The sequence below is a fragment of the Gobio gobio genome (assembly GCF_949357685.1).
Source record: "Gobio gobio genome assembly, chromosome: 3".
Taxonomy (NCBI): domain Eukaryota; kingdom Metazoa; phylum Chordata; class Actinopteri; order Cypriniformes; family Gobionidae; genus Gobio; species Gobio gobio.
In genome coordinates this window covers 38,775,474-38,799,598 of record NC_137099.1, presented here as the reverse complement: position 1 = coordinate 38,799,598, position 24,125 = coordinate 38,775,474, and the positions used below count along the sequence as shown (strand labels likewise).

At 39.7% G+C, this 24,125-nt stretch overlaps 1 protein-coding gene across 1 annotated transcript in view; it reads right to left on the bottom strand.

Annotated features, from left to right (window-relative positions):
• The window catches only part of hhip (hedgehog interacting protein), a 39,273-nt gene extending 20,983 nt beyond the window's left edge, over positions 1-18,290 (bottom strand). The window contains exons 1-4 of the mRNA XM_079813623.1: positions 17,544-18,290; positions 14,575-14,767; positions 9,301-9,442; positions 5,093-5,294 (exon numbers count right to left, since the gene is read on the bottom strand). Of these exons, the coding sequence (XP_079669749.1) occupies positions 5,093-5,294; positions 9,301-9,442; positions 14,575-14,767; positions 17,544-17,813 (807 nt within the window). The 5' untranslated portion in view covers positions 17,814-18,290. The remainder of the gene's footprint in view (positions 1-5,092; positions 5,295-9,300; positions 9,443-14,574; positions 14,768-17,543) is intronic.
• Between the last annotated feature and the right edge of the window lie 5,835 nt (positions 18,291-24,125).

Genomic DNA, 24,125 nt, shown 5'->3' with positions numbered 1-24,125 from the left:
TTTAGTGATATTGGCTGTCAAGTAAGTAAACAAATAGAGTTTTCATGATATTAGCTGTCTGTGCCATCTCTGCGGCATTCCTTTCTCATTTCTCACAGGAATTTAGCAAAGAGAGGTCTTCTGTGGATTGCTGAAGTTAACGGTGTGGTTCAGCTCACGGTACATGCCAAAACATACAGATCATAAATTGGTCAGAGCGGCTCTGTTGGGCTGTGCTGAAGTAATCCAATTCGGATAGGATTCAAGTACTAGCGCTCCATCTTTGGAATGCTCCAGAGGAGTTCGAATTGGATCTGTAGGGACACGAATAATAACACTCAGGAGGCCTCTTTAGTTGACCACAAAGAGCGAAAACACGAGCAAAACTTTTTGGTGCCCATTAAATGTCTGTTCTATATTAGTCAAATACAAAATGAGGTTGGGTTGAGTTAACAGCAGGTTGATAATGTATCCTTTCTCTGCATTTTCGAATAAAACATTCTTCCTTTCCCCGAAACTCCCTCCCAACATGCTGGACTCCTGATGCACTGACCTGAATCCCAAAACAAACACAGAGGAGCAGGTCAAGTTAAGAATTCCAGAGAGTCGTATGATCTCAGGCCAGGGACCACCAAAGAACAACTGTAAATTAGCTGAAATATTAGCTTTTGCTAATGATCGTTCCTTCAACAAGTAGGCACAAACCTTTTTTACTTTTCCAGGCCAATTCCTCTGGGTGCTACCAAAAACTTAATTAAGAAAAGACAAACTTCATGATAGCCTCCCTCCATCCATCATAGCAGATGTGGGGCTACGCATACAAGCCTCAGCTTAGTTGCAAAGCTAGTAGTACACATTGTTCCACTGTAGGAGCCATAAGAACTTTTGTTAGACACTTAACCAGGGTACGTTGCAGCATGCTGATGTCGATAGGAACACTTCAGCTCTGAAATGTGGCTTCAAACGAGGTTCTTCGCTATTTTATCGTAAGCATTCTGTGCATTGCCTGTTGCTTTGACAGTCCGGAGATTAGGTTGTAACAGCTTCTCGGCAAGAATGTTAGTGAGAATACATCAGGGTCAGATGAATTTGCAGACAGGAACAGAGCACTATCGCCTCCCTCCAAGCCCCCCACCCAACCCATCGGCAGCTGCTTGCCTTTCAGGACTTGATGCATGGCCTGGCTTGCACATTGTTTCTGAGCACCTTTTGATCCTTATTGGCTCAGGCAATCCTGCATAAAGAGGCATTCCACCCGAGCTGATTGGAGAAAAACAATGTGTGCCTACCTCAAAGGCAATCTGAAATGCTCACACTAATTCAGAGCTCCATTTAGTTCAACACAATGAATCCCAAGACCCAAGTCAAATCCCCCTCCTCCACCTGTTAACACACATTAATCCTGTGACAGCACTGGAGTTCTGGGTGAGGATCGCTCACTTTCAAGCAGTGAAAAGAGCAGATCGAATCGTAGGATAACATTCACTCATTACAGCGGCAGCTCTCTGGAGCAATCCACAAATCTTCTGAATGGCTCTATCACAGGTGCTCATCCTGTCTCGGGGGTCCTTGCAAAGTCTAAACCTTGGCCGGGAACTCAGAGGAAGCTATGTGAGATGACAGCGAAGCAGCGGCTGTTTCTCAAAGAGAACTGTTAAAAGAGTCAAAGGACGAGAGAGGAAAAGGTCCATTTGTCAAAGCTAGGATACTTATTTTTTGACAGAGTCAAGAGCCCTCCTGCTCGTCTAGCTGAAAGAGCTCAACAGCTGTGCGTGTCAAGTGACAGAGTGCACAACATGCTGTGATCTATTTGCTTCAGCAAGAAATAGTTTTTTGCAGCTGGACCCCTTGAGTTAGTTGATACACCACAATGGAACTGCGCTCACATTGCGTGCAGATGTCTTCTTCACTACGTCTAGCAAGGACAACAACAAAGCAGTACCATACTTGTGTACCTATCACGTCAACATGGACTGAATCAGGCCTCTTTCACACAAATAGTTTAGAAGATAAACACTTTAGGGCGCTGAAATCCTACGCTTCAGGATTTTGCTTGTCACTGTATGACTCTTTTTCAGCATCTGGAACACGGTAATGAGTTTGCAAAACATCCCAAAATAGTTAACTGGTAGTTAACTATTTAAGTACCAACGATAGCACTCTTACTTTGCTGAAACCAGTACATGGTAGTCAGGCTGGTGCAGGAGTGTGCTTAAAGACTAGCCACAGATGTGAGAGTGTAATAAAGTAGTTTGAAAAAAATCAAACAGGACCAAAATCCTATGGCATGCTTCCACAGCAGCCAGTGCAATCCACCTTGCAAGATCTATGCAGCAGATGCAAAACGACAAAGCTGTCTCCGCCGGGCCAAAAACAATAAGGCATTATGTATTTGATCTTTCACTCTTTCATTGGAAGATCACAATTAAGACATTTGGGTCAATGACAGAGTGTCTACGATAATGAAAAAGACAAATCTTTCAAACGTAGCATAAACAAATATGGTTTCATATGGTTTTTAAAAATAAATAATTTAAATAACATAATTTACGCAACTATACACTCTCTAAAAAATGTCATGTGGTGTAACCATCAACTAAAAACCCAGCAAGAAATAGCCGTCATTTTACCGTCTCGGTTAACTATAGACCTGATATAGTCGGGCAATGAGTTACCCACTTCTAGGCAAAACAACCTTGAATTTGGTTACAAGTCGTTTTTGCCAAAATAACCTGCGAGATGTATGATATTCCATTATGTAAGCAAAGTCAACAGTGATAACAAGGTGTTTGCTTTTTTATTTCTTTGACATGTTCTCAATCAGTTCTTTGACAAAAACTCAGCTTTTCCGTGAGCATTTAACCTTATATATAAAAAAAAAAACTTTTCCCCCCTCTTTTTCCTCCCTACTCTAGCCTGTGCTACACTGAGCAATGTACACGGTCTCAGTATTTCAGGCACTTGTTGCACTTACTCGACTCTTCATGACCAATCGCTTCGTGTACCCCAAAGTTGTAAGGCGCTTTGGATAAAAGCGTTTGCTAAATGCATAAATGTTCTATGCGTAGCCTGTGCATAGCCCCCCACCAGCATGTTTCTGCTTGTTGGTTCAACCACATGACTTTGCTTTGTATTATTTGTAATAATAACACAGAAACAAAGGCTTTTAATTATTTTTTTCTTTATAACGACAGAAAGACATTTGAATTCAGAAATGAAAATCATGTCATCATATAAGAGGTGTATTCAATTCATTGTATTCATGAATTGCATTTTATGGTATTTATGAATACATTAATTGATCGGGGGGGAGATGATCAGAGAGGGTGTCTGCTTTTCAGTACAAAACTTGTAGCAGTACTCTGAGAAGCGCAAGTTGCACAGGATATTTGATAATGTCACACAGTGTGTGTGCGTGTGCGAGTGAGTGAAGAGATATGGTTTCATCAGAGAACACCCACAGTGCTCTGGGAGACTCCCTCAAGTAGACAGAGCATTGTTTTCAATCAGTTTGTCTTAATTGGCAGTGAGGGGATTGGGCTTTGAGGAAATACAGAACATTAGAATCAAAGTCATGATAAAACACTATCATTCCCCTTCATGCCCAAGTTGGGTCCCAGCGGGTCTCGAGGCCTTCCACGGGCACAAAGGGCACATGTCCTGTTGATGCTTCAAGTAAACACGGCTTACTCAGAATGACTTGGACAAACTTGACAGAATAGCACTCTAGGGGAACGCTTGGGCTTGAGCTTACTCTAATTGTCATAATGATTGCTTTATCCACAGCCAATTATGTTTAATGATGATAAGGAACATTTGGGGTCTTTCCTGTGGGGCTGTTGCATGTTGACTCCATAATTGCTCTTTCTCCCTTTATAAGTGAAGCAACAGGAGGTATGCAATATACATAAACTTCCTGTCAAAAAGCAGGTCTCTTCCTACATTCTCTGGACACTTCCTAAATGAAATGTTCTCGAATTACAGAATGCCTCAGTTCTTGTGGGGGCAGATAAACATCTGTTGTGACACACACCATAACTACTGCTGACAGACATGCATGTAAGCGAATGCTACAGCTGGCAACATTTCAGCCTTTCTCACTGATCCTCAACAACCAAACACAAGGTTTCCTCTGCTGGCAGTCAGGTTGACAGCAAGCAAACCACACACATAGAAGCCCACATACAGAATACATTTGTATAATAATATAATCGTTGTGCCAACACTATTTTTGGCTTCAGTATCACCCTCTATTCAGGGTTTGATTTGTGGTGGGAGGAGAGGAAAAATGGAAATTAATCCATAGAAGTTGTTATTGTGCTCCTTAAAGATTCTATTCTGTTAGGGGGCTTCATTTCTCCCACTTCGGCTTTGTCTGAGAAGGTGCCAAACCAAAATGATGAACAACAGATCTTTCAAGTTTCAGTGAGGCTTCCTGATTTATGGGAGATAGACTTCTATGATGGTGGGAGGTCAGGCTGCATGAATATCAAATAGGAGCTAGTTCCTCATCAGAGGCAGATATGTCAGCAGTGTCGGGAGAGAAAACCTGTCAAAGTTGAGCAAAAACTCTCTATTTTTAGCATGCTTAAAAATACTTGAAAGAATGTATTAGAGGCAAGTATATCAATCCACTAGGATACAATTCGGAATAAACAATCCCGATTATGTTTTAACGGTGCACTCTGTCATTTTGGTTGATATTGCGTTAGCCGAAAAGGCCTTTATCTTGGTCTTGGATGCAGCGAAAGAAATCATGCTAAATAAATCGTTTTTAATTAAAGTCACAATCAAACGGAGATAGCAACAAATCAGAGTGGAAGAGATTATTGTAGAAGAAAATACATGTAGGGTGGGGACTTGGTTCTATCCATCCAGTTGTTGATTGGATTTTGAGATAGTCATTGCGCTCAAAAATTAATGTGAGATTGCATTTGAATCTGAAGGGGTGGGATTTAAGCAGACTAAATGTTTGGAGAAGTTTGGAAAAGTGATTTTCATCAAAAGATATTTCGATTAAACATTAAGAGGTCCAAAAAATTGGTTGATTATTGTCAATCCAGCCAACTGTTAACTCCACAATACCAACAAACAAGAGCTAAGTGCCACTTACCTTCATACCGCTTTGGACCAGCTTATGAATGTCCAGAAAAGGCTCTTTTAGGAGCTCCATGTTGTGTGTTAGGATTCGTACAAAGCCTTCCTTCTCCAAAATAAAAAGCCGCTGTGATCCATCCCCACAATGCACCACGCCAACAGGCTGTCGAAGACCACTAAGGATCTCCTGAGCGCAGTAGCAGTTGTGTTTATGTTTTCTGTATGAAGGGAATGACAAGATTAGAAATTTTGTAAGATTAGCTTAGGCATCAGGCTTTAGAACTGCTGTAATTTACCTGTACCGATCAAATTCAAGAACAATAACAGTCAAATTTTAGTTGTTAACAGTATAACTGTGTAAGAGGAATTGTTATAAATAATTTTTCTGCTTGACAGAAAAGGTTTGGAAGTAGACTGTTAAATTAACTTCCACTGTGGCGTTTTATTCACAGTCAGACGTTGGGGGCTCTCAAGCTGTGAAACAAGTGTTCCATTAACCGCAAGTCACATTTGATGTGGGGACAAGCCAACTCAGATTATGCCTTAAATAAAACAAGGGCATCAGTGGTGTGGGTGCTCCTGTTAACAAGCAGTCTTTGAGTGATTTTCCATAGATCTAATAGGGGGTGGACTGGCAGTGAGCGTACCTCTGACATCTCGTGCCTGAGCTGTAACGTCAGTCTGACGTGCTAACATTCACTTTGCCTGATCAGATATGCTGCTTTACTGGCCCTTCGCACTGGGAGGTCCGATGAAGAATTATGACGTTCGTTTACAATGACTGTGGGCTCAGGGCCTTCTCAAAACACACGGTGGATTCACAGCTCGTGATTATTTTCCTCAGAAGGTCACACGAAAGTGAGGCATTTTTCACAGTTAACACTAAACTGAGGTCAGCAAGGAGATGAACGGCACACTTGACTGAAAGGAGAAGTGAAGTAAAGGTATGCCAAGGATGACACTGACACGCGTGTCATTAAGAGATCAGGGGTGTGACTTTCTTACAACGATATAACTCACTGCTTAACTACCATAGTACGATGCATAGTTGGAGGAATTAACGAGCTAGAAAGCAGTTAATGTAAAGTAGTATGTAAATGGCATACTCTCATAGGCTATATATGCGGTTCATACGCATTTACACTCATTGGCACACTTAAAGAAAGGTGCTAATTGTTGATGCAATAAAATCTTTAGATTGAAACATATATATATATATATATATATATATATATATATATATATATATATATATATATATATATATATATATATATATATATATATATATATATATATATATATATATATATATATATATATATATATATATATATATATATATATTATTATATATATATATATAAATGGAATGAAAGAATGTATAGAATGTACTACGATAGTTTGCTTATAGTGCACAAGAGCATGATCTTTTTAAATTACACATGTCATACCAACAATAAACTATGCTTCTAAGCACGGGTCAAGAGCTCTAGTTACACCCATACAAATTTGCCCTGCTTTTTGAGAATGTACATTGGAACTATGGTTTCGAGAAATGCAGACTCTATGAACTATGTTGGTAACAACAACTGAATTTGTTACCATATTTGGCTAACAGTGCTTTTGGGAAACAAACTGCAGATCCATTGAGTCCAACAGGTGTATTGTTGACTGTACATAAACACTATATTGCCAAAAGTATTGGGACACTCCACCAAATAATTGAATTCAGGTGTTCAAATCACTTCCATGGCCACAGATGTATAAAATCGAGCACCTAGGCATGCAGACTGCTTCTACAAACATTTGTGAAAGAATGGGTCGCTCTCAGGAGCTCAGTGAATTCAAGTGTAGTACCATGATAGGTTTCCACCTGTGCAATTCGTTCATTCGTGAAATTTCCTCACTAATAAATATTCCACGGTCAACTGTTAGTGGTATTATAACAAAGTGGAAGCAATTGGGAACAACAGCAACTCAGCCACAAAGTGGTAGGCCACGTAAAATCACAGAGCGGGGTCAGAGCATGCTGAGGCGAACAGTGTGCAGAAGTCGCCAACTTTCTGCAGAGTCAATAGCTAAAGACCTGCAAGTTTCGTGTGACCTTCAGATTAGCTCAAGAACAGTGTGTAGAGAGCTTCATGGAATGGGTTTCCAGGGCCGAGCAGCTGCATCCAAACATACATCACCAATTGCAATGCAAAGTGTCAGATGCAGTGGTGTAAAGCATACCACTGGACTCTAGAGCAGTGTAGGCATGTTCTCTGGAGTGACAAATTACGTTTCTCTGTCTGGAAATCCGATGGACAAATCTGGGTTTGGTGGTTACCAGGAGAAAAGTACTTGCCTGACTGCATTGTGCCAAGTGTAATGTTTGGTTGAGGGGGGATTATGGTGTGGGGGTTGTTTTTCAGGGATTGGGCTTGGCCCCTTAGTTCCAGTGAATAGATGCTTTAGCATACCAAGACAATTTGGACAATTTCATGCTCTCAACTTTATGGGAACAGTTTCGAGATGGCCCTCTGCACCTCAACCCGATACAACACCTTTGGGATGAATTAAAGCGGAGACTGGCTGCCACGCCTTCTCGTCCAACATCAGTGCATGATCTCACACATGCGCTTCTAGAAGAATGGTCAAAAATTCTCATAAACACATTCCTAAACCTCGTGGAAAGCCTTCCCAGAAGAGTTAAATCTGTTATAGCTGCAAAGGGTGAGCCAACTCTATATTAAACCCAACTGATTAAGAATGGGATGGCATTAAAGTTCATGTGCATGTAAAGGCAGGTGTCCCAAAACTTTTGGTAATATAGTGTAAATCCATTATTATAAGTTGTGCAAAGTGAATAACATTATTCTGAGTTAACAATCAGCAGGATAATCAGCTATGAGCTAAATTTTTATCAATTGACATCCGTCACCGTGTCCTGTCATAAATGGTCAAAGCCCTCTGACTGTCACTAGCGGATCAGAGCTACTGCAGTATAAGCACTTTTTTTGTGTGTTCTCAATGCTGGCTAAACTCAGTCTGGACACAAAGCTCTGGCTTGGAAAGGGGGGCAGTGGACCAGTGAACGAGTACATGCAGGAATGTTGTGACATGGAAGGTTAGTCAGGCGTGTCTTGTCTCTAGTGACCTTGTTCAGCCTGATGACAAGGCCTGATGGCCTAATGACCAAGTAGTCAAAGCAGGCCAGTCATACTGGATCATGGGACATGGGATGACAGTAAGGAAGTTTCTCTCATGCCTGATGATGAATGTTGTAACAGGCAGATGTCATTACACAGAATAGTTCATCCAAAACTTGGACATTTCATCATTATTACAATATATGGGAACTGGAGCTTTCAAGTAATTTTGCAACAAATGCAAAAGTACCGTAAAAGTAGTCCATACAACTTCACTAGATTCACCAAGGACCAGATTTACTAACAGCTTGCGTCAGTGCTTTTTTGGCGTTACTGTCAGGATTTACTAAAGACATGCAGTAAAAAATTAGGGCTGAAAAGGCATGGACACAGTTACTTTTGGGGATGACCTTATTGCTTATGCATTTGTAGGAGTTTCCTTTCAGACACAAAAATTATGATTTAAATGAAGCATGCAAGGTGATTTACTAAGTTTTGCGCTAGTCAATTTACTGGTATTTGCGCCATTAAAGCATGTGGTATTCACTGATAATATTCCTTGCCATTGGCTGTTGCAACAAGATTGAGTCTGAGCTGGACTTCAGAACCAGGTAGTCCAAATAATTTATGAATCATTCACACTCTTTTTGTGAACTGGATCAACCGATTTATGAAAGACTCCAAGAACGATTAGATCAAACATCGTTACTTCTCTTCTATACTCTCATCGAAGTTCCAAGGAGCATTAGGGCAGGTGCCAAGAGTTTTGTAAATATTTGTATCTTTAATTAAAAGTTTCATTGGATGACTTTAGAAGACAAGGTACTGTATATATATATATCGAACAAGTCATGTGGACCATTGGCATTTTGGAGCTTGACGGCCCCAATTTACTTTTATTGTATTGCAAAGATTGGCCAGAATATTCTTTATAAATGAACTCTTAATTTTCTCAGAATTTTGGGTGAACTATTCTTGTACAATTTAAAACCTCTGTTGAATATACCATATAAAACAAAGAAAGCTGAAATCAGAATTTAGTTTTCAACAGTAATTATAAAAAATGTGTGTAAAACTGAAATAAATATACCTGTTAATCACTTCTATTTTGTCATCTAACAGGTAGTTGGAATCACGGCGCAACTGCTTTCGGTGAAAATCTGGAAAGCACAGCCCTCCGTCCTTCCTTCCATAGTACTGGCAGAACTCACCCACGTCGGCTTGGAACAGTTCTAAAAAACACAGACAGACAGACAACTGGTCTCAGCCTGAGATAGACACCACACAGGGTCCATTGATGATGTAATAACCTCCAAAACCAACTGAATCCCCTACAGTCAAAGCTGTACTCGAGTCAAGTATGTCCTCAGCCATCAGACGGCTTATTGTGTGGGCGTTTTGGTGGTGTTTCCGGTGCCAAGCTTAATTCCAATCTTTTCTATGGTGCATTTATAAAATACTGAGTCTCAAATCAAGACATTTGTTTTTGCCTCTCATATCTGACAAGTGCAAGTCATGGTCATTCAAACCGGTCCAGATCTTTAACCATTTGTTTTAAACGGTCATATTTGACAGAGCCACGTTGATACACACTTCTGAGTGCAACAATTATGTGATGTTTGAACCCCAGTGAGGTATTATAAACCATTTCAGACATGTGTGGTCCGTATGTTGTGAGTTTAATAAATCCAAAAATGCCAAACGCTCAATCTGTATCTCCGTCACCGTTGTATTTTTCAGTAGAAACGTGCAGGTCAAGTCCAAATAAATGATAAGTGCACACCCAAACTGATTGATTATATTTCAGAGATTAGGTTTGCTTGCTTACTTTTAGAGAAAACACCCTTATTTATTTCTCCAATAGTAGCCAAAATAAATTCACCATAATTCAGACATCTTGAGTTGAGGAATGTGTGATAAAAAACCTGAAAAACTAAGCATGTGGCACCTAAATCGTGGTCAGTATCTAGAAACCGTCAGTACGATGACAAGGGGGGAGAACAGGGCTCGTTTTGGCAGCCCCAGCGTGACCTAAAAACCACACTGATATGGTTACCACCTCAGCTAAACCCTCTCATGGTGAGGAGTAGAGCAAATACAGCAGTGATAGAAACACAAACACACTCCTCTCCTTCCTTTCATCTCCAATGAGTCCCCCATGCCGTCTGAGGAAAGGGGCTATGTGTGGGAGTGAGGCAGCAGCACCAACAACAGAGGTGATAGGATATCCCTAAACATCTAAACACAACAGTGAGATCAAACACACAAGCACTCCCACCACCATCGACACTCACACTGCCATGCCACCCACACACAAACCGCAGTGGTTATCTTGGGCCTGCTGGTGTGAGAGGTAAGGGTCTGGGAGTTGTTGTCAATAGTAGCTGAGAGGTCAGAACCTTTATGCAGTTCCCACACTTTTAAATTTCCATGTCCTTTCAATGTCCGGTTATTTTGGATTGCTGGATAAGTATTTTTGTTTATTATTTACCTATTAACTAATGAATCATTCAGACTGATGTGTGAACCAGTTCAACCAATTTGGATTCAATGGAACAATTCAAAAGAATGATTCACTCAAATATTTGACAAAATATGGTAGAAAATAAGTATATTGTTCACTAAAGAAATTGTTGGTAGAAGTACAATATTCACTATAGAAATCGTCTATTATTTCTTTATTTCTATTGTCTATTATTTCTAAAGACTGTAAAATAACTTTTCCGGGCCTAGTGAACACAATTTTAAAATTCCCTGATATTTCCAGATTTTTTGTGACTCATGCATTAAATATATCCAATACACAAAGATATTTTTGTGATGGAAAAGGGTTATTCATATTATTAAAATCTTCTTTTAATAACTGATAACTGAAAGGTTCTTTGGGGAACCCAAAAATGGTCCCTCTATGAGTGTTCAGGTCATCAAAAAAGGGTCTGTGCCAATGAGGGGTGTGGAAGTCTTAAACTTCAGGTATTCCTTACTAATTGGTCACACCCATCATTGGTGGTCAAATGTGACCATACACCTTAACTATTTTTCAATTAAATAAATGTTTCATATTTCAATATATAGTTCAATAATATGTATTGAATATTTTGAGGAGATCTTTTGGTACTAAATACTTTTATGACCACTTTAAATATTTTTCTTCTAATATTTGTATTATTTATATTATAATTAGTGTAGTAATTAAAGTTAAAATTGAGAATTTCAATGCAAATTAGAATAATTTTGTGGCTGGAAATTAATAATTTTCATTTGTAAAGCCATTACCCACTAGATGCCTGTATGGTTCTTTAATAAATGTACATATATCTAGCCTAGTTGCTCAAAAAAAATATTGCAAATCAAAACGGCTTACTTATTTTTAGGTTTTGCATTTGAAAAAAAATATTTAGACATGATCAAACACTAGATTTCTTTAAGTTTGAAATTTTAAAACGTTAATAACTTACATCCTGATATTTTAGTGATACTTATAAAAGCACACACAATTGAATATTAATGAATGTGATCAAATATAATTTAACCCAAGAAAAGTTTAAAATAGTGCTAAAAAGGCAAACGTATTTTTCTGTATATGTTCAGTAGGTTATGATACTGAATCAATATTGAAATTGATATTTGTGCCAACCCCCTCCCAAAACAGCTATGAGCTAACCGTAAAGCTGCTGTCCGTAACTTTTTTTGTGTTCAAGATTTACAAAAAATATATAATGAGAATGTACAACATGAATCCATTTTCCAAACCAAGTTTTTGTCTTACCCTAAATCATTATGGTACACTTATAATAAGTGTTTACTTTGGGACTATGTCAGATTGGACTGGTAGGAACCGCTGCGGAGGAGCACAGTCCCTGCGTGACTCGCCATAGACATAAACCGATAGAAGTAGCTCCGGCTGCAATGTTCTTCCGCAAGACGCACGCAGTTCTGTTTATTAACCGCTAGAGCGCAAAAAGTTACGGACTGCAGCTTTAATCAAATCAGCCCAATTTATAGCTTAATCTTTCCCAAATCAACTGAGACCAATACATTGAAAAGACAACGGCTATAAAAGTAACTGAACTGAAATGTGTAAGGGGACTGAAAGTTAACAGCATGAAAATATGAAGGCATGTTTTACTGTTGAAAACCAATGTGCAATCATGGTCTTAAAACCTACTTAAAAAATATGTATATGAATAAATCACATGAACCGTCTAATTTGAACAATTTAATAACTTCCCCAAACATGGCAAAAACAGTGTGTGGCCACCACTATGGTCTCAGCCCTTCCACAATACGTTCTAGTTTTATTGTACTGGCCTATGAAAAACAGGACAGAGTGAAAAAGACTCCACATCCTTAGCGCTATAGTTATACTTCCATCTGGTTATCTTCCAAAGCAACCTGGGTGGCCACCCAAAGTACTTGACATCTTGATGCACTTCAGCAGTTTTACATATACACAACCTTTATAGAAAAATAAATGTGTCATTCGTCACCACATATGCTGATTTGGGAGGCGGAAAGGGGAGGGGGTAAAGTCTTTTGGCCCCGGCTCCTGTTCTCAGAGTCTTTACCACTATTTTTCTCTCTCCCTCTCCTTCCCATACGCTTCCACCCTCTGAAAAAAGTTGAAACAGACTGCACACCCTTATTTATTTTATAGAGGAAGACCAAGAGGTAAACTGTATGTATACGGTGTATGATTTGTTGGTCTATTCGCATTTCCGTTGGTGCGTATGTGCGTGTGGCTTGCATTTGCTCTCTGTTTGCATATCGGCCCCCATCTAATCTGTTATGCTGCGCTGATAGGAAGAAGGTTTGGTCTGGTGGCCAGCTTGTGCATACCATTCCATCTGATGGAATGCATCATGCAGCGAATGTTGCAACACCGTAGAGCAGCTATGGGATGTTTGCTCCTGATGTCATTCATGTTTGGGAGAAAATACAAACCTCATGATGGCTTAGAGCTTTTCAGGTCTTCGGACTCCTCCCCACTGCCATCTGTTCCCCCCCCCCCCATACGTTTCAGAGGCTTTAATGTTTGTCTTTTCATTGAACGTAGGCGGTCACGAAGAAAAACAAACTGATTATGCGAGCATTGCCTTGAACAGCCCTCGTTTTCCACTGCATCCTGTAAAGTGTGTGCGTTCTGCTGGTGAGCTGAGGTGTGAGTGTCAGTCATGTCTAGACCGTAGTCAGACCACGCACACACACATTCCCAGAGACAGACGCACATAAACACCAAACACATCTTGGCAGGCTGTGCTGACGTAAAATAAGATGCTTGCCAAAGGACCGAGGGGAAGAAACAGGTCATAAAATCATTCATTTACAGCTACAGATTTTCGAGCTTTGTTTGGGGCATGTGTCCGCCGATGTGTGTTTACATGTGAGCTTAACAACTATGATAAGAGTTTGAAAAGCTATTACAGGATTATTGAGGGATCAAAAAGTGAAACACTGAATGGACCTCTATGGTCAATGCCAATGTAGTAACATGAAGGATTCAAATGATCAATTTATATTCATGTGATTTAATAAACAGTGACTTATGCTTTAAGGTGGGACCTGCAGGCATGTTTTTGAATCTATTCTGTTGCCATTGGGTTCATTAACATTCAACAAACCATATAAAATATTTAAATTGTTTAATTGTCATCATTTATATATTATATTTTAAATGCTTATATAATACTATTCATTTTAAGCCTTTTTGTGATACTTGCAAGGGACAAAAAAAAGAAAAAAGAACCTGCAACAAGTGGTTCCTGAATGGCATTTGCTGAACATCAGATTAAACAACCTCTCTGTTTCAAAGTAAGTTGCCATGCATATCTGCCACAGATATTAGTTTTCTCCTACAATGGGCGGTTATGCGCAACAAACTTCCATATTCTATAAAACAGGTCGCATCTCTTCCAGTTCAGGTCTTTTTTAAGTGCTTCATTAAATATAGAGCCGTTTTACTCAAGAAACGTTGAAAGAAGCAAGCAAAGATGAGCATAACCGATGTCTAGCGCATATGTAGATGTTAAAAGTTTTCTTCTTTCTTCTTCTCACTACACAAATAAAATGGCTACAATTAAAAGAACTAGCTAGGTTAGCTGATTATCTTAAAGGTCCATAGATGTCGCCGTAAGTTTGCATGGCCGTTAACACTGTCTTCAACAAGTAGATGCAGTGAGACCCGTTTTCTTGTTTGTTCATGTGACGTTTGGCATAAAGCCTATAAAACTTTCCAGTGTGATTTGTTTGCAATTTGTTCAATTGGAATAATTGCAACGTGTGTGTCAGAAGAGTTGAAGAGAAGTTCCTTATGGACTTGCTGAGGATCTTTATGCAAAACTCTAGTATGTATTTTGTTTGTTACCTGGTACGTGTCCCCGGCAGGTGTAGTAGAACTCTTGGCAGTAGTCGTGGCATAAGCGTGGTAGATCTTGATCTCTGTGTGGTACTTTTTCAAGTTTGGGTGAGTGGAAGAGCATCTGGGCATGTGGTGAGCAATGGGCACACTTAATCTCCTCCAGAAGTCTAGAACACTCTGTGTTATTGGTTGAGAAGATCTGAGGAGAGAAAAGGGTAGAACTTTGGTTCTAATTTAATGGCTAATCCATATTTTACTTATGCTACAAAAAGTTGTTCCTATATAATGACTGTATATCATAAAAAAAACGAACTATGCGGTTTGGCACACATTTTTGGAATGTTTTCTCATAATTGGACGCAATTCGCATTCTAAACATCTCTCTTAACAAACACCACACATCCATGTGGACTTGATTTCTCCTGATTTGTTTATTTGAGCTCACAAACAGCTAAGCCAAAATTGCACCTCGCATGGCAGCTGAGCCCATGCTGGAGCGAACGGATCGAAATGAGGATACTTGAAATGTTTCTTAAGACACCAAACAAAAGTAAACAGTAGATTAGGGCAGTGAAAATGAGCAGGCTTATTTATGTAACAAATTAGCTGTAATAAAACAACAATGTAATCTGCTCCCTTCCTCAGACATGTGCCTGGGCCGCAGCAGTCTGGTAAACCTCCTTCTCTCTCTGTGTGAGGTCCATGTGTAAACACCAATTTACAGATAGACGGGCACATCATTCCCGTGCTGGTATCAACAAATTAGCAGTCTGTCCAAGTCAATTAGACCAACACACCCAGCAGACAGCATATAGACAGCCCAGCTCCTTCCCGGCCCGCTGCTCTGTGTAGTAAACCGTTTGGACAGATTTCTTTGATTTTGATTCTCCAGATTCTTTCGAGGGAATCAAAACCATCTTTGTGCCTGGAAGATAAAACGGTGTCCTAAAAATGTATTGACACCTCCATATGAACCAGATCGTTTGGAATTGAGTGAATTTTCGAGCTATGGTCTCACTCTTGCAGTGGTTGGTGTGTTACCCTGGTCTGAGAGTGGCAACTCTCCTGCTTTAAATTGCCCATTGATTTAGTGAGCCATGGGCTGGCACATGGTCCATGGAGAGAAGCATTTGTGTGCTCTCAACCATGCACTCTTCCCATATGTTGCTGGGATGGGCTCCAATGTTGCCATCAGCCTCACCAGCAACAAGAGGACCTTTGTTTTTTTTGTGTTTTCCAAAAAAATGGCAAAAGTTGTTCAAAGCTGCTTTAAATCACACCACGGTCTACATCACAGCCTTTTAATGCCATATGTAACTACCGTTGAAACATGCCAGTGCAAATAAGAGGCATATGAGTTTACGTCCAACTGTCCATTACTCAACCAAGATTTTTAGCGGCTTGTTAATAGCAGATCCTTAGAAATTGTGTTGCTGTGCATGCAAATGTTAATATGTCTACAGTTAGATGACTAATCTATTGATAGTCATGTTTATATAGTGAAACCTGAGCAGATGTTGGGATTATCCATCACGGCACACAATATCCTTTGTCACTGAAACTGACAGAACAAGCGTAAACACACAAAGACTCATTTGAAAACAATTGCTCGTCATTAAGCGACAAACAATGAGGGCAGCTACACCCTCACAAGTTCTCACTGAGGTGCCAGGAAAGGTGATCGATGATTGAAGTTACCGCAACCATGAGAGTAAACAAATAGATGATTTAACGAATGAATCACCTGACATTATTCACACAATTCACAGTTCAACCCCCACAAATGAAACCACAACTGAGCTAACTTCCCCACAAAAACTGTAAACTTGTAGCTATCGAACCGCTTAAGCGAAACCATTTTGGCCCTCTGGGAATTGATGTAGGCTAAGTAAGTTTGGGGTGGGGAGCAGGACAAATACTCCCTCTCAAAGGCATTAACTAACACTTGGACAGAGCCAAGGACTGGGGGAGAATGATGTTCTCCAGCTTCACCCATTAGTGAAACTAACAAACACAATGGTGTTGTTGTTATTCTTTTGCCATAAGCAAAAAGACTCCGTGTGTGGGCAGTGTAGTGGGGAGGAGGAGATGTCGACTCTTTTTTGTTCCATTCAGCCTCGCTCTTATTTGCATGACTTGAGCAAATTAAATGATGCAATATGGCTTTTTGTCACAAACCGACGTGCGATGCCACCCAGCCGCGTATGTCGATTTGCGGAGGTTGTTTACATGAGAAAAGAGAGAGCTTTCTCGGCATATAGCCTACTGTGTTCATTGATAAAACTATTGAGATTAATCTTCTCACGTCTATAAAAAAGCACCAGTAAGGTGCGATTCATTACCGACCAAGAGACGTTTGTGTCCCATCTGTTTTATGGAAATCATATCCATCACTACGAGAAGCACATGCTGTCAACTGAAACATCAGCGTGAAAAGTTGCGCAAAATAGGTAGTGTGTAAATACGAACATTTAACTGCAGAAACACAGCTTTTAAGAGCGATTCTGAGACGATATTTTTGCAGCAGAGTATGAAGCGATTTCATTCATACGCCTCGTGTTCGCGAGTGAAGAGCAGATCAGGATGGAAACACTGCACGCGTTCTTGCTCCGTCCGAGCTGTTTTTAATTGTTTTTCAATGTAAGCACTCGCGCGACGTGCATGTTTGACCGTCGCGAAGAGTCTCGCTGTGTTTAGCGTCTCGTGCTATGTTTTTGTGTCAAGGTAAATCAAGTTCAACTTGTGTCTCAACGCGAGACTCGTGCGTTCTGTTACATTTAGCTGCGCTCAATGTTTTTGAATGCATAAACGCGTTCAATGCACAAGCTACATGTACATTATCCATATGTTTATTACACGAATGCACATTCTTCTTCTGCATACTGCTGTTACAAACATCTTACAGCCAATTTATGAAACAAAACACGCATGAGAATCACTTGGCTAATTTGAGGTTGCAAGAAGCCTGAACATACCCGAGCATCTCTCCGATGAAGTATTTGATACGGAGCCCTCCTGGACGGACAGCAGGACACGCGAGGATAGAGCATGTGACAAACCTCCCCTCCACCGCTTCCCTCCAGTGACAGTTTTCTCTCCTTCTTCTTCAGGCGTTTCGGCAGACTTCCATCGTAACATCTCCTCCTCCTTGGACTTAATTCTCCTTTCTCGCCGAATTTCGCATCACCACATTCCCAAAAATTGGCCGCGATGGCCAACAAGAGCACAAATTGCAAATGCTTCATTTTACAGCCTTAAACCAAAAGCGAAACACGCGACTGCTCAGAAATAAACAAGACTGCTGTATGACAGTCCACACGCGCCCAGAAAGTTGTTATAAAATAACTAATTTAGATTAAGCAACTATTCGCTAATAAATTAGTCTGAATTAAATTATAGTTAAGATGTTTTCTTCTTTTTTGAGAGAGAGAAAAAAGGAAATTACGATAATAAATTAAGACAAGTGCTAGTTATTATGTTGTTCAAATAGAAAAAAGGGAAAAAAAAAACATGATTTTGTATATTAATGTGAAATTAAATATATATAGCCTATATAAAAAAAAGAAAAGTGATCAGGTTATATGCAGAAATCGTAGTACGTCTCCTTGCCCAAAAGTTAAATCCCGTTGGTGCACAAAGGTTGATGCGTGTGATCAAAAGTTGCACTAAGTTGTCTGTTGCATGCTCTTCAGTGCACTCACATGTTTCTCTTTGCTCTTTCCACCTTCTTTTTAACCAGCGCGCGAGAAGGGGAACGCGCACGATGACGTCTATCCAGTCCGAGAACGCGCGTCATGGTGTAAGTAACGGGGGGAAATGTTAAACTGCAGAGATAGGAATCAATTACCTTTAAATTGACTGTAAAATATTGATCAATTTTTTTTAGCTAATAGCCTAGGTAAGAATTTATTTATAACATATGGCGGAAGGGACATACCCAGACCATCACATTTGTTTTTATTTATGTTATCAGCTACAATGGAGTGTTTTATGTTGCATTTTATATTATTTATTTAATGTTTATTGCATTATTTCACTGTCATGTGCCCCCCTAATAGTGCATTTGTGTGTGGAACTGTGCACTTATGTAATATAAAACACCACAAAAAACTAAGTCTATAATAAATGTCACATTTAGCTTCAGATGTTGTGCGTTTTCTCTGTCTACCTTTGGCACGCACTGCTCTCTCTGCATGTGAATGGCTGCTTGCACTTTTCAAGAGAAAATCCTACACATTCTAGTATCCTACTACAAGTTTTTAGTTGCACGTTGAAGCACATGTATATTGTTATTAGAATATAAAATAAAAATATGAATAATATTATAATAATCATAATGTTACTAAAATCACTTCATTGAATATTGTTAAGTGAGGATCAGTCGCTTCGATAAAACAAAGCTACAATTAAATAGTGTAAAATATACATTCACCAACAGTACAGTATAGATTTCTGGCAATCACTGATACCTGTTTTTCCCATAAATTTAAAGGCATTATATGCCCCAAAATTAAAAGTCTGTCATCATTTACTTACACTAATGTTGTTCCAAACTTGCATGACTTCTTTCTTCTGAGGGTGATAACACGAGGGTGAGTAAATTATGTTAAAAAAAGGTCACTACATTTTATTATTATTATAAAAACAAAGTCTTGATAAAATAAATAATTTATCCTTTGCATTTGCTCTTTAGTTCAAAGTCATAGCTGTGTTGTGCTCTTTGTGAATTTAGATGCAGAAATGGTTACTGAATAACCTAAATGCAGCACGTGAGATGGTATAAATCTGTATTTCTCTAATACATTATCTCTCATGTATTGTATATTTATTTATGCGCTTGCTCAATTAATTATTTCTATTAGATGCTAACATCCAACTGCTCTGTTGGCGATCAGGGGCTACAGCACGACAGTTTGTTGATCTGAGTGTCTGACACTCTCACGTTAACAGAGTTGTGAGAATGTCTGGCATTCTTGCTCTTCAGAGGGTTTCTGATAAGACTGAGCCAAACGCGGGACAAGTCTTCTTTTCTTCTCATCTATAGAGAGATCTTCAGATTGCAGGTCCAGAGGGGAATGTCCTCTCAGAACAGACCTCAGTTGCATTAGTTGCAATCAGTCGCATTACCGCACCTGTTCATCCTTGGGGGTCCAGCACTGACCAGAACACTGGCTGATTATCAGCAGAGATCAGGAGTGGCAGGAATCCACAGTGATTGGACTGTTGGGTAATTATGGAAAATGCCCTGAGCGTTGAACAGCCTGCCACCATATCCAGCCAGGCCTGCTCTGCGATCAGAAGCGGGTCCAGCCTATTTGATTTATCTCGTTGTATGGTAAATATGACAATGATTCACATACAGTAGGGTGCAGAGGCAAAGTTAAGGTCCTTGAGAGATGGCTTAGCCTGGTTTGTGATCAGTCCAGTGTTGCCACATTGGCAAGTGACAACATGTGCGATACAGCTGTGGTTTGGGAATACATCTGCTTGGAGAGATATAACCCTTCCCATTGTGCAGAAGCTCCAATATTCTTCTACTGGCATCATCTCGCCTTCTTAAAGAACTGATATTATGGGCCAATTCCATGATAGAAGGCAACATATATTCACATACATCTGAGAACAACAAACTGTTCCATATTTTGGTGACTCAATAAGAATTTATGAGCTCTAAAATGATGCATTAAGCTCTAATTTTCAGCATTGCTGTTGTGACACTGTGACTATTACAACACCATCAGTAATATTTAAGCTTTCTATTAGACATTATGAGTAATTTGTAACCCTTTCCAGGTCCCAGTTTCAACAAACAACAGATGGCGAAATGAGTTTTTGTTATGAGAAAACTCTTAAAGTTTCAATTTCAAGCAAAACCGCAATTTCACATATGCTCTGATTTAGTACAGAGGACATTAACAACAATACGCACTATCCTTTTGGTTTTATAAAAGAAGTTATGCCATAACCAGAACCTAATATATAGTCGTCAATTGAGGTTGGAGATGGCAGGATATTTCTTGCTTTGTCATTTGGGAAAGTCCCTGGGTTAGATCTGTTGTCTCATTCAGCAATAACAAGGCTCAGCTTTGGTCCAATAGCCCTTGAAGAAAAATACTCCCCACCAAGGGGTGGATAGTCCCTGACCACACAGAATCCAGTAACACCCTTGAACTCACAGATCAGAGGTGGCAAACCACACTCAAGAAAATATTTTAAGAGGCTTGAGAAAAGGTGACAATATCCTGTTAACACCCATTTGTCAATGTCCTTCTTAAGTGGTGCCTACCTGTGTATTACGCTACCCTCAAATGTCTTTTTGCACACAGCACATTTGAATAGAAAACTGCAAACAATTTGCCTCCATCACTGAAAAATTGTCAAGAAGTACAATGAGAAAGCAGGCTTGATTTACTTGATTAGAAATACAGTAAAATATTGTGAAATAGTATTATAATTTAAAGCATCATTACTCCAGTCTTCAATGTCACATGATCCTTCAAAAGCATTCTAATATGCTGATTTGGTGCTCAAGAAACATTTCTTATTTGTATCAATGTTGAAAACAGTTTTTGCTGCTTAATGGTCTGGAATTTTATTTCTTGTGATAGCATTATATACATTTTGATCAAATTAAAAATGATTATTTTCAGGTTTATACTTTTTTTTAACATCAATATAATAGTGCTAGTGTGTGTGTGTGTGTGTGTGTGTGTGTGTGTGTGTGTTTGTGTGTGTGTGTGTGGGGTGGGTGGGTGGGTGTTGTTGTAGACATATAAAGGAATAGTTCAACCAAAAAATTTAAATACTGTCATCATTTACTTCATGGTGTTCCAAACCTGTATGACTTTCTTTCTTCTGCGGAACACAATAGAAGTTTATTTGACCCCACTGACTTTCATTGCGTGGACAAAATTGCACAAAACAAATACTTCTTTTGTATTCCACAGAAGAAGAAAAAACATACCGTTTTGGAACAACCTGAGGAAAATGAGTAAATGGTGACTTCATTTTCATTTTTGGGTGGACTATCCCTTAAACTCAAAGCATTATTCAGATTCCAGGCTTCAATACAGCAATCATAAACAATCCATCTATATAATTATGCAAACCAGTGGTTGTTTTTATAATTGTGTAACACTGTACCTTTTTTAAATGGGTATAAATGGGTCTTTGTACATTAAACTTTTTGATGTTTTATTAACAAAGTTTGTGAGGAACATGTTCAAATGATCTATTCAATGAACACGTCTATCCATTCAGCACAAGAGGAGGCTGAATATATATATGCATATGATATATACGTAGCTGACTCACATATGTTCATCGACAGTTTTCCGCATTTGGTCCCACCCATTTGTAACAATGTCAGAGATCGAACTCTTCCCATCTGATGACGATTCCCTCCATTCCCAGGATCCTCCGCCGCATTCCACTGATGCAAGGAGCACTCGCGCTCCACAGGACACCGCAACCGAGCCTCAGGCGCCAATTCCCTGGACAATTTAATTAAAAAAAGAAAAAGAAATTGAATCAGATGTCATGATCGGCCCCCTTTCAAGCATTTCCATAACAGCCCCATTGGAGTGGCTACCAGAAAATGTTCAGGTAAAAAAACGCTTAATAATCGAGCCCGCACAATTCCCCGTTCCCAAGCATAAACTATTTCATCTCTCTCAAAGAATTTTCTATTCATTATCACAATATTGATCAAGCAAAAACTTGGCTCACCAAAGTCGACATCACTTCTGCATTTAAAGTGATGCCCATCCACCTGGATTCATGGCATTTACAGTATTAATTGTATGCTGGCACAAATGGTTTTCCACCGTCCGCTTAACTTTTGCCTGCAAAAGCAGCCCCAAGATTTTCAACATGTTCTCAGAAACTATTTTCTGCATTCTCTCTAACAACTATGCAATTTCTCACGTTATTAACCTGCTTGACAATTTCTTAATCATCTCGCCTCCCGACGCCATCCCAGTCGCACATCTTCTCACAATCCAAAAGGCTTTCGCTGAGCTCGGGATTCCATTTGCCCAGGATAAAACCATGGGTCCAGCCACATCCATCGAATTTTTGGGCATGAACTTAGATACAGTTAATTTCTAGGCCCCGTTGCCCAAGGAAAAAAATCGACAGGATAATTCTGGTCACATCCACCCTCCTAGACAATACAAATTGTTCTAAAAGCGAACTGCTATCTTTGTTCGGCCACTTTGTGATGCTCATAATCCTGCAAGGGATCTTCAATTCACGTGCTAGAGGACCAAATCTCTCTAAGTAGTTCATGCCGCAATGAGCTTGGTTTATGGATAACCTTCCTTAAACAGTGGAACGGTCTTTCCTTTTTCTATAATGATTTGACTTCTCTTCCCGTCGATATTAAACTGTTTACCGAAGCAGCCCCCTCCATCAGATTCAGGGGATTTTTACCAAGGCTGTTGGTTCTCGTCTACGTGGCTCCCCAGCTTTTAGACTCACTGCAGTCCTTAATGTCCTCAGCGCTGTTCGAGCTCTATCCTCTAGTTGTAGCAGCCTTGCTGTGGGGGGAAAAATGGTGCACCAACAGCATTGTAGACCATTGTGACGAAGCAACCGTGCATTGCATTAATAAAGGCCGTTCCCCAGCGCTGATGCCTCTCCTAAGACGCCTTATTTGGATTTCAGCCTGCGATCAATTCAATATAACTGCCAAACATGTTCCTGGGTCCAAAAATCAAATAGCTGACTCTATCGTTTTTCTTTTCAGAAATACTGGCTGTTGGCACCAGAGGTGGACCCAACCCTAGTACCTCATTATTCAGTAGATATTCCCATAAACCACCCATTGAAACCCCTTCTTGAAACTGCTCTCAACTTCATTTTTCAAGCCGTCTCTCCTAGAACCCTCCAATCATACTTCTGTCATGAGATTGGTAATAGAGATTGGCATGGTACCGAGACTTGCTACTGCCAATACATTCACAGACATTGCTGTGAGCATGTAAGAAATGCTGCTGCTGCACATTAACAAATTAACCCCGTAGCAGATCTTTTCTCAAATCCCCTCCCACAAGATCCTTTTGTTTACTGCCGCAGCAGTGGGCGAGGGGTTTACTCTGGATTCGGGCCAGTTCGGACTTCTCCTTATGCCAAGTATGCATGCTTTTTTACTGATCTGATTATTTGTAATTGTGAACTGGTGAAATAGCTGTCTTTCTGTTTTAGGGTCCCTTGCAAGGAGATCATCATATTTGGAAGTATGTAACAAAAAAGTAAAAAAAAAAAATAAAAAAAGAAAGAAATAATAAAAAAATAACAATCTTTTAACCTACTACACTTTTTTCTTATTTCAGCACTAATGGTAATTGTCTACGGTTTCATGTACCTGCTTTCATATTCAGAGAGAATGGAATGTGTTCATGATGTTCTCAGTAGTTGTGACATGGCTAATGAGGTACTGCCATCTGTTTATGAACATTCTGGGGAGAGAGAGAGGGAGAGCGGGAGAGAGAGAGAGAGAGAGAGAGAGAGAGAGAGAGAGAGATTCAGTAGCTCTTTCCAGCAATGGGTGCAGG